Source organism: Erinaceus europaeus, chromosome 9 (assembly GCF_950295315.1).
Source record: "Erinaceus europaeus chromosome 9, mEriEur2.1, whole genome shotgun sequence".
NCBI classification, from domain to species: Eukaryota; Metazoa; Chordata; class Mammalia; order Eulipotyphla; family Erinaceidae; genus Erinaceus; species Erinaceus europaeus.
This window is the reverse complement of record NC_080170.1, coordinates 59324657-59339095: the sequence shown is the minus strand read 5'-3', so window position 1 is coordinate 59339095 and position 14439 is coordinate 59324657. Positions and strand designations below refer to the sequence as shown.

At 39.6% G+C, this 14439-nt stretch overlaps 1 protein-coding gene across 6 annotated transcripts in view; it reads right to left on the bottom strand.

The window, feature by feature from the left end:
- Positions 1-385: 385 nt before the first annotated feature.
- Positions 386-14439, bottom strand: part of GRIA1 (glutamate ionotropic receptor AMPA type subunit 1) — a 325563-nt gene continuing 311509 nt past the window's right edge. For 4 of the 6 annotated variants that reach the window (XM_016194434.2, XM_016194433.2, XM_060198020.1 and 1 more), the window contains exons 15-16: positions 11483-11617; positions 386-3254 (exon numbers count right to left, since the gene is read on the bottom strand). In XM_016194434.2, coding sequence (XP_016049920.2) covers positions 3054-3254; positions 11483-11617 — 336 coding nt within the window. In that variant the 3' untranslated portion in view covers positions 386-3053. Of the gene's footprint in view, positions 3255-11481; positions 11618-14439 lie in introns of those variants that run through there. The other 2 variants (XR_009551600.1, XM_060198023.1) reach the window with 2 other exon arrangements.

Here is a 14439-nt window from a genome sequence, read left to right as displayed (position 1 = left end):
AACACTGTCTCCTCCTAAGTGCTACTTGTGAATCTGTGCACATCAAAAATATATCTAAACTTCAGGTTGAGGGTGTGTGGGATACACTTTTTGTGAGTCACTTTGTTCTTTAGCGGTTATGTAAAGCTTCAAGTCAACCCCACTCCCTGTGAACTGCAACTGTGGCCCCTGACAACTAAACACAGCTCTGCTGTTTTCTGTTGTTCTTCTTGCATTCATCACTTAAAATACTGGTTAAGTTGATATGACTTGTTTAAGGGTGTTGGGAATAGTAATCACCATGTAAAACTTACTGAACTCAGACTCAGTACTAGGAAATCACAATACCCCTAGACCTCTGCCTTTAGACATGGCAAAAATGGAATGGACAAATGTGAAAAGCAGGTAATGGATCCACAGTGATTTAATTCTTGATGATATTTTCATTTATGCAAATACGAAAAGAAAAAAAATCTGGCTATTTGAATTAAAAACAGGAACTAAAAAATATTTAGTGTTCGATCAAGCAAACATCCTCTCACACATATGCCAAGAGAGTTAAAACAAATATAGATATTAAATAAAAGGCCAAGGTACCAAAGAACAAAATTTAATGAAAGCCACAACTGTTAATTATGGATTCCTGTTGAGAAAAATGTCAATCTCTTTCAGAGTTTTCCCATTTCTCTATTTTTAAGAAAAGTGTAGTAAAAATACATAATACAAGTTAACTTTTTTCTTGATTTTGTTTTCTCTGTTCCCCTTCCCCCATCAATGAAGAGAATCTTTTGCTGGAGTCTTGGACCCACATATGACACTGACCATTATTTCTGGCAGAGACAGTATCTCTTATCAGACCATGTTGCTGGCAACGTCAGTGGCTGGAGAGGCATCTTCCAAGGCCATAAGTTAAAGGTCTTTGAAGTATGTGGATGGCAGAGGGTTACTCCAACACCTCCAAAATGCAGACTTCCGTATGTTCTATCATATTCAATCTACAGTGAAAGGCTAAGGATTGAGAAACTTTGGTGTGAGGGTAGGGGTTAAGGAGGACTTTAGCTGGCAGTAGTTGACAAGATATCATTCATTTGAGCACCCTGCTTCACATACCACTCCCACACTGACACATGAGAAACTGAATCACCACAGTTGAGTTGAAAGGGTGGAGAGTTTGATTTGGGGATGGTTCTTTGCTATGGCTGATGAAAGGAGAATAGGACAGATGGAAGTGGTGAGTAAACACTGAGAATTCAGATGAAGCCAGTCATGCCATACCTATTTAGAGGTAGGCTATTAAACTTTTTGTTTGTCAGTTGTTAAATAATAACCTTTAACATAGAGGACAGGATGGAAAAAGGAGGTGGGGGACAAGCCAGAATATGGTTATCAGTAAAAGCTAATGACATATGGTACACACTGAGTCATGCACCCAAAAAACTGACTGCTGTGAGCTGGAATCTGATGGCACTTAGAAAGAGAGTTTAGATTGCCAAGAAAGCCATGTCTCAGGAAGCTCCTTTCCAACCAAAGCTATAGCCAGTCCCTCCTCCCCTTTTTTTCAGTAACCCACATCATTTTCCCAATTGTGCTTGATCCCAGCTTTGTAGCAGCAACTCTAAGCTTATTGGCCAATGTCCTCATTTCTGTCTTAGCCAGGAAAAAAGCCACCCTTCTTGGGTTAGAAGTTGGGGACAGGGATAGTAAGGTCCCCTGATACTCTTTTTTTTTTTTTTGATCCCCTGGTATTCTTAACCTAATACTTTCCTTTGTTCTCCATCAAATAATTCAGCCATAGGCATTTTACTTTCCAAACATGTCACAGAGTTATCTGGTCACATGCCAAAAGAACACTTTTAAATTAATATAAAAGCCCACACATTTCTCTGGGTCTTCTAAATCCTAAACTTCATGTCTGGTCAATTGGCTCTGGTTTCTGTATTCCAGGGTAGGCACACTGTGAACAGTTCTGTTGCTTGCAGTGAAGCTTCTACTTCTGAAGCTCTCCTATCATTGTTTCTTTAGTATTTAGTTTGCTTAGCATTCTTCCATTCATCAGAGGTTCAGAAGAGAAAGTCTGTTCCACTGTGGGATTCCTGCTCAGATGACGAGTGTGATCAAAAGTCACAATTGTGGACAACAGTGCCCTGGCTATCTGCTGTTCCCAAACTTCTGTTGGGTTCAGGAACCAGTTGCCCTTTAGCCATCAGACTGCCTTTGAACTTGAGTTTGACATAGGACATGCTTCTCAGGGCTGCAGTTGGCTCTCTGAAGAAACATACTATTCCACTCAAGGCTTTCACACCAAACAAAGCTTTGTTGGAGCCTCCAGCAGTGTATATTCTCCTTGAAATAAATGTTTTATCTCTCTACCATCCTTAATTGGGTTGAAATTTTCATCTAAGTCAGTGCCCAGGCAGGGCCCTGCCTAGAGAAGGCAGCTCCCTCCTCCAGCATCACCTGTCTCCATCTGTGGCCAGAAAACAAGAAGTGGGGACAGCTTGGAGAGCTCCCATAGTGAATTAGTGTGAAAGTTGATGTTTTCATTTTGCTTTGCAAAAGAGAACGAATCTTGAATCTCTAATCTGAAAACTGTTAATGGAAGGAAGGAATGTTAGTTTAGGAAGTAAAGAGAAAGAAGGGACCTAACAAAACCTGCAAATCATAGCTATTAGTAAGAAAAAATACTGTTCACTCTAACTCACATTAACAACTGAATTAAAAGAAAAAAAAAAACAGTTACAGATTTCCCATTAGTGTTCCATTGACTTTGTTCTCAGAGACATGGGCTCTGTTAGGATGAGTTTCTCCTTATTGCGGTCTAGTGTTATTTATCATCTTCACTTAGCAAACAGAAAAAGGGGAAGGAAAATCAAAAAAGGGAAAGGACCAGCACAATGGATTTTCAGTTCTTCAGAAAAAAATCTTTTGAATCATTCTCCTCGTGGGTGGTCATGGTGGTTGATGGTGGTTGTGTTCATTTTATTTATTTTTTCTTTTCTTTTTGGCACTGAAGGGTTTGGGGTGGGGTTGGGGGAGCCTGGGTCTGCTCCCCAAGGGGTCTTCCTCAGCTTCAGTTATAATCCTGTGGCTCCCAAGGGCATTCCTGAACTGTGGCTCATGCAGGGAATTGATTGCATGGACTTGGGAAACTCATGGCTGACCACCCGACCATTCTCTCCACTCCCACCACTGCTGGCTCCTGCCCCGCTGTTTCGGGGGAGTGTCGATGTCCTTATGGCTTCATTGATGGATTGCTGTGGGATCAAACAGAAACCCTTTTCAGGAGGACCGGGGGTTCTTCCCCGGGCCCTTGGCAGTGATTGGCAAGGAGAATGAGTCAAATCTGAACTTAAAATGTTACCCAAATCTCCTCCCTCTCAACTCCTTCCCTAAGCTCTATAATGCTAGTCTTGACTTCCCAGGAACTTTCAGAACTGCTGTTTCATAGTGTTGTTTTGTACAATTTTTGGCCCCCCTCGTGGGACCTTATGTATTCTCTGTTCAATAAATGTGTTGGGCTAACTTTTTCAAGATATCATATTCTGTGATTTGTAAAAGTGGAGTATTTTATGATGGTACCGATAATAACATGACCCAGTAGAAAAGCTCTGCAAATGAAGCTTTGGAGACTTGAATTTTAGTTTTAGTTCTGGTATCAGATAATTGTGTGACCTTGTGTATATCACTTACTACTCTAGATTTTAAACATTTCCTTGTTTATAAAATATGATTGTGCCCCTGCAGACTGTTATTGGTGAAGATTGTACTATTACATGAAAAAATGATCTGAAATCTTAAACAATCCAGGGGATACTATTGTTGGTTAAAATTGAATACTACTTTTGATTTACTTCAGGAAAAATGTTATCCTGCCCATAGAAAATTATGTTAAGGGTATATAGTTCTTTCTGAATAATACAATAGCAAAATATTACTGAAAAAAGAAATATATACTAAAGAAGTTAAAATGTATTCTGAAGGTCTCATTGTGTGCATGTCAGTACTTCCTGTCAGCACATGTCATCTGCACTTCTAGGTGCTACAGTAAATCACACAAAATATTGATGTTACTAAGTTTGTAATTTATAAAATGTTGGAATTCTAGATCTGAAAAGGACTCTAATGATTAAATGAATTGAATAGAAAGGTCATGTCTACAAGTTGTTATTAGAACAAAAGTATATTGGACAAGGGAGATAGTATAAGGGCTATGTAAGACTTTTATGCCCGAAGCTCCTGAGTCCCAGGTTGAATCCCTATCACTACCACAAGTCAGAATCGAGCAGTGCTCTAGTGAAAACAAACAATCAGACAAGCACACAAAACCAAAAATAAAACAAATGACAAACCGCATTATACAAGAGGAAGTAGTATACTCAGAGTTCATTTTGAGAAAAAAGCTTCAGGAAACCCGGTGCAAACCCTATTTCTTCCTCTCACCTCTAACTTCTAAGTAAGTGAGAGCATTTTTAGATGAGGCCTGATTTCTTTTCTTTTCTTTTTTTTTTTTTTTTTTTGCCTCCAGGGTTATTGCCAAGGCTCAGTGCCTGCACCATGAATCCACTGCTTCTCGAGGCCATCTTTTCCCCCTTTTGTTGCCCTTGTTGTGGTTATTATTGTTATTGTTGATGTCGTTCATTGTTGGATAGGACAGAGAGAAATGGAGAGAGGAGGGGAAGACTGAGAGGGGGAGAGAAAGACAGACACCTGCAGACCCACTTCACTGCCTGCGAAGCGACCGCCCTGCAGGTGGGGAGCCGGGGGCTCGAACCAGGATCCCTAAGCTGGTCCCTGAGCTTTGCGCCATGTGTGCTCAACCCACTGTGCTACCGTCCGACCCCTCCTTTTTAAAAAAATTTTTAAAAACTTTTTTCCCTTGTTGTCCTTGTTGTTTATTGTTGTTGCTGTTATTATTATTGTTACTGATGTCATTGTTGTTGGATAGGACAGACAGAAATGGAGAGGGGAGTGGAAGACAGAGAGAGAGAGAGAAAGATAGACCCTGTAGACCTGCTTCACCACTTGTGAAGCCACTACCCTGCAGCTGGGGAGCCCGGGTCTCGAACCGAGATCCTGATGCTGGTCCGTGTGCTTTCTGCTATGTGTTCTAACCTGCAGTGCCACCGCTTGGCTCCCAAGGCCTGATTTCTTGATAGAAATCAATTGGAAGGAGAAGAAAAGTCTGCAGGTTGAGAGGTTTCTTTCTCTAATATAGAGACAGTGACAGGGAGAGTGGGGGGAGGAGAGAGAAAGGGGCAGGCAGTCACATTATAGTACTGAAGTTTCTGTCAATGTGGTAGTGTTGGGGATTAACCTTAAACTGGGCTAGTACACATGGCAAAACAGCATACTATCCAAGTGAGCTATTTCACTGGCCCAGTCAGTTTTTTAAAAAATTGTATTTATTTACTTAATTTTGGATAGAAACAGAGAGAAACTCAAGAGTTCCCTCTGAGAGGAGGGGAAGGTAGTGGGGAGGGAAGTAAGGAGGGGTAGGTAGAGGGGGGCACTTGTATTAGTGCTTCACTGTTTGTGAAGATTTCCTTGTGCAGGTGGGGACCAGGGATTTGAACCTGAATCCTTGTGTATTGTAACTTGTGTGCTTTATCAGGTGCACCATAACCTGGCCCATAGACTAGCTATTCTTATTTTTTTTGCCTCCAGGGTTATCACTGGGGCTTGGTGCTAGCACTATGAATCCACTACTCCTGGAGGCTATTTTTCCTATTTTGTTGCCCTTGTTGTGGTTGTTGTTGTTGTTATAGCTTTGTTGTTGCTGAATAGGACAGAGAGAAATCAAGAGAGAGGGGAGAAAGGGAGGGGGAGAGAAAGATAGACACCTGCAGACTTGTTTCACTGCTTGTGAAGCGACTCCCCTGCACATGGGGAGCTGGGGGCTCGAACTGGGATTCTTGAGCCAGTCCTTGCACTTAGCACCATGTGCACTTAACCCACTGTGCTACTACCCAATCCCCTATACTAGCCATTCTTAAAGTCCATTTTGATAAGCTGTTTTTGAAATTGATACTCAGGGAGAAAAGCACATGAATAAAGTCCCACTCCAACGCTCCCAGATTGGCTTATTTCTCGGACAGTAATGACATCCTAATACCTCAGTCACTTGCTCTTAAAATAAAAAATCCTATCTGCCCAGAACAGACATCCTAGTGTAAGCCTCAATCTTGCCAGTGACTTCATCTGTGCATGTGCTCAGAGTCAGTGACTGCTCCTACTTTAGAGTGAGCCTACTGTACCTCTAAGGTTTTCAGCTGCTCACTACTACCAGGACAAATGGCAAAGGCTCCTCCATAGTGGCTTAAATAAGACCCAAGTTGGCACAGTCATACAATTATGAAAATTTGATGGCTCTTTTAGGAGTGTAGCAAACTAGGGATTATTTTCCTTAGGAAACACAGTGCAGAATAATATAGACCTTTATTGTCCTGATATCAGCTCAGGGCCTTAAGCTGTTTTCTAGGCAGCAGGGAGGTACAGAGGATCTGTGACTTCAATGGGGAGTGTATCTTAGGCTATGTATTTTAGCAGCTACATAACAGTTTAAATAACAGTCAAACATTATGTTTGCCTAAAGCCCATCTCTGATATCAGTGTTCAGCTATAATCTTCTTTTTCCTATCTTCTATGCCTTTCTCAACCTTCTTTCCATTTTTGAACAAGAGTGCTGGTCTTTAGGTCTCTGTTACTATGCGTCCTCACCTGACGACTCTCTTCTAGGGTTAATTTTTATTTTATTTTATTTTTTTAAATTCTTTAACTCTGTCAAACATCATTTCCCAAAGAGGCCTATCTGCTCTGTTCCAACACCCCTTTCTGATCAGGATGCATGGCATCAGGCATTTTAAATTTCTAACACCCACTGAATATGTAGACTTTCATCTTCTTTCTTCCCACCAAACTCAGCTCTCTGAGAATAGAAGACAGGTCTGTTGCTGCTGTTTATGTCTGTCTCCTAGTTCTTAGCAGTGATCGGCATATAATAATGCTTGGTGATTTTGTGTAGTAATGCCTGTGGTGCTTTTCTGCTGTTCTTGTGACATCTCTTGTGTGTCCTGTTCACCTGATGCCTCAAGGGGAAGGGACTCAGTGACACATTTGCAACAGACTCTAGAACTCAGTCTGTCTCATAGATAGATCAAGAAATCCTAGAAATAAGAAAGCATCATGTGTACCATTGACTAGGCTAGAGAACATTCATAGTATGTACTCAAAATGATCTGTTACCATGTGGTTTGGGGAAGGAGAAAGGTATTTAAAAGTGCATAGGTTTCTGAGATGCCCATCTGCAAACTTCTCTTGCCTGGTGAGATCTTTTCTAACACAAAGGACTACTCAATACCATTTCAGCCTTCATGTTTTCTAATAGAGTTACAGATCTTAGATATATAGGTAGTGCCTATAGTATTGTGTACACGTGTTCATGTGTATATGTCTGTATAAGTTAGGGACAATTCTATTTAAATAAGATTACTTTAAATAAGATTGATTAATAGTCCTCTATGATTAGGCTCAGACCCAATAAGCCTGGAAACCTAGTAGAATGGCCATATGAAGGCATCATAAATACTTTAATCTGGTGTTTGTTACTTAGGTCTAGATATCTTCCTCTCCTACTTCTACTTCACTTCCTTTATTCACTCTAGCTATTCAACTAACAATACAAAAGAGAATAAGTAAGATTTACTTTTTGATCCTTTAATAACTTCTTTCAGGGCGTCAACATTATTGTCACCACTTAATAATCTTTAGAAGAAACACTGTATACAATTGGTTAAGAGGTATTCTGGATATATCTATCTCTATCTCTATCTCTATCTCTATATCTATATCTATCTATATCTAGTAAAGGACAACCATTGTTCCTATGACAACCTCTGCTAATATTATCAAATGAGTAAATGCAAAAAACTCTAGATTAACTTAGATCTCACTAAAATACTAGGCCTATTGTCTTCCAGATTCCTGAAAGCTAATGCCAGCTTGGATATAATAAATGACATTCAGCTTGGTGTAGACATACTTCCATCAGTTTATGGGCACCAGTGGATTCAGACCACTTGGGCTAAAGTTTTTTTGCAATTTCTGGGCTAGGCAGTTGTATTTGTTTAACCTAAACACCTATTTGCTTAACTTTTATACTCTGCCTCATCCTCCAGTACATTTTTATCTCTGGCTATAGCTCCACATTGATTTTAGTGATACTTAGTGTGTGCAGGCATCCAAAAGAAATTCAAAGAAAAACAGAACAAAAGGATCTCTCTCTCTCATCTATATACCTGAGTATACGTATCTTTCTTTTCTTATCCCTGTTTTGTTTCAATAAACAGTCAATCTTCCTAAAAAAAATAAAATAAACAAAGGGACAAACAAAATATACCCCTACACACCTGAACTGAGAACATGTCAACAGGGGCAAAATAAAAACATATGGAGGATCTATTAGGCCACTAATAATATGTTAACTATTATGATAAATGCTAGTTATCACTGTTACTGTTATTACTTTTGAGGCCTTATGCTAAACCCTTTATGTCCATGTTTTTTTTAAATATAGTACTCACAACCATGTGGTGTGTGCCATCATCAACCTTATTTTACAAAAAATTAGAATCGGAGTTGATGCAACTCATCTGAGACAACATGGCTAATAAATGGAGTACGTGAATTCTTGCAATAAAGGAAGACAATATTAGGGCCAGTGGAGTAGCTCACTTGGGTAGTTTGTTACTTTTCCGTGTGTGAGTCTTAGGCTGGAACCTGGCCCCCACCACATCGAAGGAAGCTTTGGTGCTGTGGTCTCTTTCACTCTCTCTTTCTACCTATGTTCCTGTCCCTATCTTAAAAAAAATTATTGTGTCCTTTGGGATAAAGTGGATGGAACTAGAGGTGATTTTGTTTAGCATAATAAGTAATGAGATTAAATATAGCTACCAGATGGTTTCATTCATATGGGGAATTTAGAGAACTGATATACATTAACTTTAAAAATAAAAAACGGAAAGAGAAACAAACTTTTTCTAAGACTTTGTGAGAACTATGGTGGTTATTTTTGGGAAGTGGAAGGGTGGGGGACACAGAACTTTTGTGGTGAGAATGGTGCAAACTACATCCTATAATATTATAATCTTGTAATCCACTATTACATACAAAAATGGAAAAAATAAAACAAACATGAGACATGTACCTAGATTTTGTAGCTTCCAGAGTCTGTTCTAGAGACCACTACACTGTGCTGTCTCAAGGAGACAGTAAGAAAGGGCATCTAGGATGTGCTGGACTGATAAATCATGAATCTTAATTCATAGGAAGATCCTGGGGGATTTTAAGGATTTAGTTTACTCAGCTCTTCTCCTTTCCCTTGCTAGTGACATTTCTCACCTGGAGGGAAATCTTGGAGAGTCTTTAGGATTTTGGTTTGGATAGAGCAGGCAAAGGAAGCTTTGTTTGGATTCTAGGAGGCCTCCTGGTGATCAGCTAAGTTCCTCACAAGTCAACATAAGTTTCAAGTCTAAGACCCTAAGTAGGTCTGTGCTCTGCCCTTGCTGAGAGAAAATTGTGGAGGGTGAACTTGTTAAGGATAGAAATGAGGTGTTTCTAGATTTACTGGGTAAATGTGGTGTCACTATGATCTCTTAGTTGCTCACTATCTTTTCATTGTAGCAAGTTTCCTATGGAACAGAGGACAGTGTAAGGGCCAACTGTCATTAAGCACGTGGTTGGGAGACATGAGGTAGGTGGGTGGATGATAGAGAACAGGTCTTCTGATTGAGTAACAATACAGAATATCAGTGTGCCAGTGTGCCTTTTATCCCCCAACTCTTCTTTCCTATGTACAGAACTGAATCAAATAGGGAAAGTAAATGCTTAGTGGTGCCTTCTCCAGATGAACCTGGAGGAATATGAGGGACTGTTTACCCAAGACAGAGAGCTATTGGACAGAAAGCGATGGCTGGAATTAAAAGACAAGAATACTGAACTTGAGAAGAACTGTACATTAAACAATAGGCTTCTGTGACCCAGGAGATAGCATACCAGTTAGCACATTAGACTTTCTTACTTAAGGTCCTGAGTTAATTCCCTGGAACCACATGTGTCAGAGTGACACCCTGGTTCTCTTTGTCTTCCTGAAATATTTTTATTGAGAGTGAAAAGAATACAGAGAGAAAGATACAAAGAGAAAGACCAGAGCACTGCTCACCTCTGGCTTATGGTGGTGCTAGGGATTGAACTTGAAACCTGGTAGCCTCAGGCATGAGAATGTTTGTATAAGCATTATGCTATCTCCCCAGCACCTTCACTCTCTTGTTAATAAATAAGCTAATATAAAAAGAAAAATGGGCTTTTTAGGACACATTCTAGTAGTGCTTTCTACCATCTGAATCTAGTCAACTTAAGGTAACAACCTGAGTAGAAGGTTCAGAATAACTATACTTTTCTCCCCTTCTCTATATCTGATGCGAGTTCTCTTAGTTCCTTTCTCTTCTGTATTATTGTTTTATTTATTTATAAAAAGGAAACGCTGACAACTCTTTTGTATTCTTATAGGCCTTCTTATCTATATACAGGTTGCTTCATGAGTAATTTATTTTGCCATTTTTTTTTGTTGAAAGTGCTGAAGGTCACAGGTTGCATTTCATGCCTTGCTTGTGAAGTTTTTCATAGGATTAAAGCTTCTAGAAATAGTCTTTTATTGAAACTAAATGATTAACTCTAAGGGGCATTGAAGGGCATTTAATTTCAAAACCTATTTAACATTTGAATATATATTCTTGCCAAGATTTACTTAACTTCGTCTACACATATACCTCCAATGATGGAGTGTTTAATTCTTATTGGGAGAGTCTGTCTCATGTTTTGTTAGGAAGACAGGTCTATTTAGATTATTAACAAATGTTCTCCATTACTATTAGCCATTAGTTCTTGTACACTGTGGGATGCCATAGATTTAATCTGCTTCCTTTCTTACTTAAAAAGTCACCACATTTTTTTTTACATATATCTCTTATTTCTTACTAATTCTCATTTCTAGTTGCATTCAGCTATATTTGATGTTGTTTTCAGTCATCTAATTTGTTTGCTCATCTCTGTGTGTTATCATCTTAACCAAAGTTCATCTAATAGTATGATAGTAAAAGAAGAGCAAATTCTCCAAGCATAAGATTACCAAAGAGCCAAGAAGGAAGATATCCCCTCTGCTATTTGGGTAAATGTAGTTATGTTAATGCAAATGCAGAGAAAATCTACTGTTGGAACAGTCATTCCTACTTCAAATCACAGTGATGATTGTCCACTCAAACCATATCTATCTCTATCTCTAGGTGAAACAGCTGTTTAATGACTGTCTTCCTTCCTGTTAGCTCATACATAACAGCTTTCCACCTGCATTGGATTGACCACATTCCCAGAATTTCCCACCATTTCTGGCCAAAAGACAAACCCATCTGCAGCATAAATAGATTAAAAAGGTCTTGGAAGATGATTCCACCTTCATTCGCTTGGATTCACTACGGGATTTGTAGCAGAACTCGATTAAGGCAACCAACATGGCTAGTCCAAGTCCTCCGATCAGGATGTAGAACACACCAGCCACATTACTGAGGCTCAGAGCACTTGTCTTGTCCTAGGAAAAGGAGGGAGAGGAGGGGAGGAGGAAGAGAAAAATAAGCCAGGAGGCTAGATATGTAGATAAAACATTTTTACACACATACACTCATCCCATCACCCTCTTTAACTTAAGTTCATAATAATTTACAGGCTTTCAATTTATTGACAGAATATTAAACAATTCCCATGGGAAAAATGTGTGTGTGTATGTAATAATTTTTAAAGCATCCCTGCCCCTGATTATGTTTAATTTCAAATTGTATTTAGTGCTTCCTCATTGCCTGTTCTATAAAGGAAGGTTACACAAAAAATTCAGGGTGGTTTCTCTAAAGATCTGTACTTTAAACTTCTCTATTTTCTCAGAAACCATGTCTCCTTAATTTAGTTCCTGTCCCTTACCACCTCTGTTGCTCAGTAACACACTGGCCTCGCTTCCTGGTTGTTTCTGAGAATTTTCCTGAGGCTTAATGCTCTAAATCTTCCTTTATTTTAATTTAATAGGACAAATATTGTGTATCTGTATGATGAAGACCAGCAGTGTATATACCTTGAACTTACTGTTCTGAGTGCCAATTTAGGAAAGAAGAAAATGAGGGGCTTGAAATACTAGAAAGGCACTGAGATAGAAATATGACTCTATTAAATCTTACTAATTATGTTTAATTGGTGTCTTTTTTTCCTGTTGGAGGCACTTTCTAAAAGAACACTTAAAGCAGATTCAGGGGGCTGCATTTAGAAATCTTTTTGTCTGCAGTAAAATATGGTGTTGGCATGAGAAGGATGCTTCAGTCCTAGAAACAAGTGGCCATGCCCAGTAGGAGTGGACAAAACTCTCCTGGGGGAGCTTGAGAAAAGTCATCAGTACAGGAAGACCATTATTAAGTTCTAGTACTATCTGTGAGGGCTACAGAGGGACTATAGCTTTTCAAGGAGGATAGAAGACCCCAACAATACTGGTAGTCATAGGAAAAGGAAATTGCCAATCATGCCTTTGAAACAGGCCACCAAACATTTTTGAACCTTGGATGAATATCTGTGCCTAGGTGTTACAGTGGTTCTGCCACTTTTGTGTAGATTGTTTGCTCAGATACAGTGAGTTTATATCATTAAATTAAAATGAAATGCATGCCTTGACTGGCACAGATGCTGTCCATGCTTGGTTGGTTGATGGTACTGGTCAGGCTGTAGCTCTCAGACCTCTTTTTTTTTTTTTTAGGTGGGAGAATGTAGGTGAGTTATAAAGGGGTGGGGGACTGTCTTTTTCTGGCATCTGCTTATTACAATCTGGGTCAGTGAAAAGGGGTCTCTTACTGCTCGATTTGGGGACTTCTACCTGAGTTCTGCTTGGTGCATTGTACAGGATTCAGCAGGGCCCAATTATGGGGACAGCAGTTAGCAAATAGCATTGTGCCTTCTCTCCTCAAAGTGGCATTGGCTAGGAGAACTTTAGGATTATCTAAAACACAACCCCTTAGTGCTTTCTGTATTGCTAAGGCAGATGGCTTTGAATATGGGTTATACTTGGCAAGGCTTACTGTGGGCTTGTGAAGCAGTAGGATGATTATTCAAAGGGGTAGAATTTCTGCTGCTCTGGTACAATAGTCTGATAAGGGAAATGTTTAAAAATGAGTTTGGTGCTTGGTTTGAGAATTGGCTGAACAAACAAATTCCTACTTGGCAGGACTTTCAGAACATTCAGAGTCTTTCTGCATTTGTTGATTAGGGAGCCTGCAGTCCTGCCTTGGGGCAGTAATTCTTTAGAGTCTTGCTAGGACTTATGATTAATAGAAATCCTTATGAAATGTTCCTGTATGGATAGGGATAGGTCCATCAGTGTTTGAGTAGCTGAAATATTTTGCTGTCTTGGTCACTAAAGTTGTTTCTGTTTCCTTGCTTGTTATTTTTCCCTGAGGAGGTCTCCTTGGTTGTGGATTGCCTTCAAGAAGGTAAGGGGATTTTTTTTATATCTGTTAAGGTCTTCAAAAGAGTCTGAGAGGACATCTACATTCTAGTCGTCAAAGGTGAAGTGTCTAATGGTATATTTAAGATAGAAAGAGCATCAAGTCTTCCTGTGAAAGTGGCGAAGGGAGTGTATTCTGTTTGACTGCAGAAGGAGGCAGGCCAAAGACTTACCATTTGATTTATGTCTGGAAGTGGAGAACACTCTTTGATTCTGGAAATCTCTGGCTCATGGAGATGCCAGTATATGGGTGTGTACATGGCAATTCAATACCAAATGGTGTGGGGCCTGCCACCTCTTGAAGTGCCACAGATCTTTCTTTGTGCCAATATGGTTTGGTGGCATTAGGGATCAGGGGAGAACTCTGAAATCAAGAATGGCCTGGATCTATTACCATACACATCTGAGAATAGTTTAGGTGTAGCTCAACTGTGTAACTTTGGTTACCAACTGATAAGGGGTAAAAGGAGCTTGTGTTGGGGGCCTTCTTCGTGAAGCTGAGAAGTTTACATCTAGGCAGGGTTTTTTATTGTCCTTTGTCATTAGCTTTTTGATAACACCAACTTTAGGACAAGGCCAGTCATTAGATTCCACTAGTGATTCTCTAACTCACTGTTAGAATATGATTGGTTATCCTGGGATGGGGACAAAAAAAATCCTTTTATTCAAGTACCATAACTCTTAAGTTTCATCTAGGACCTAGTGCCTATGAAAAAGGAAGCTTCCTTGTGAGCTTGTTTGTGTTTGATGGTAAGCTCTGAGCTTCGCAGCTATAGCAATATGGAAAAGAGAAAGAAAATTCTGAACACCCTTTTGAGGGACCTGATTATCCCAGCCTATATCAGCTGTACTTGTCTAGAGCAAACAGCTTGTTGGTG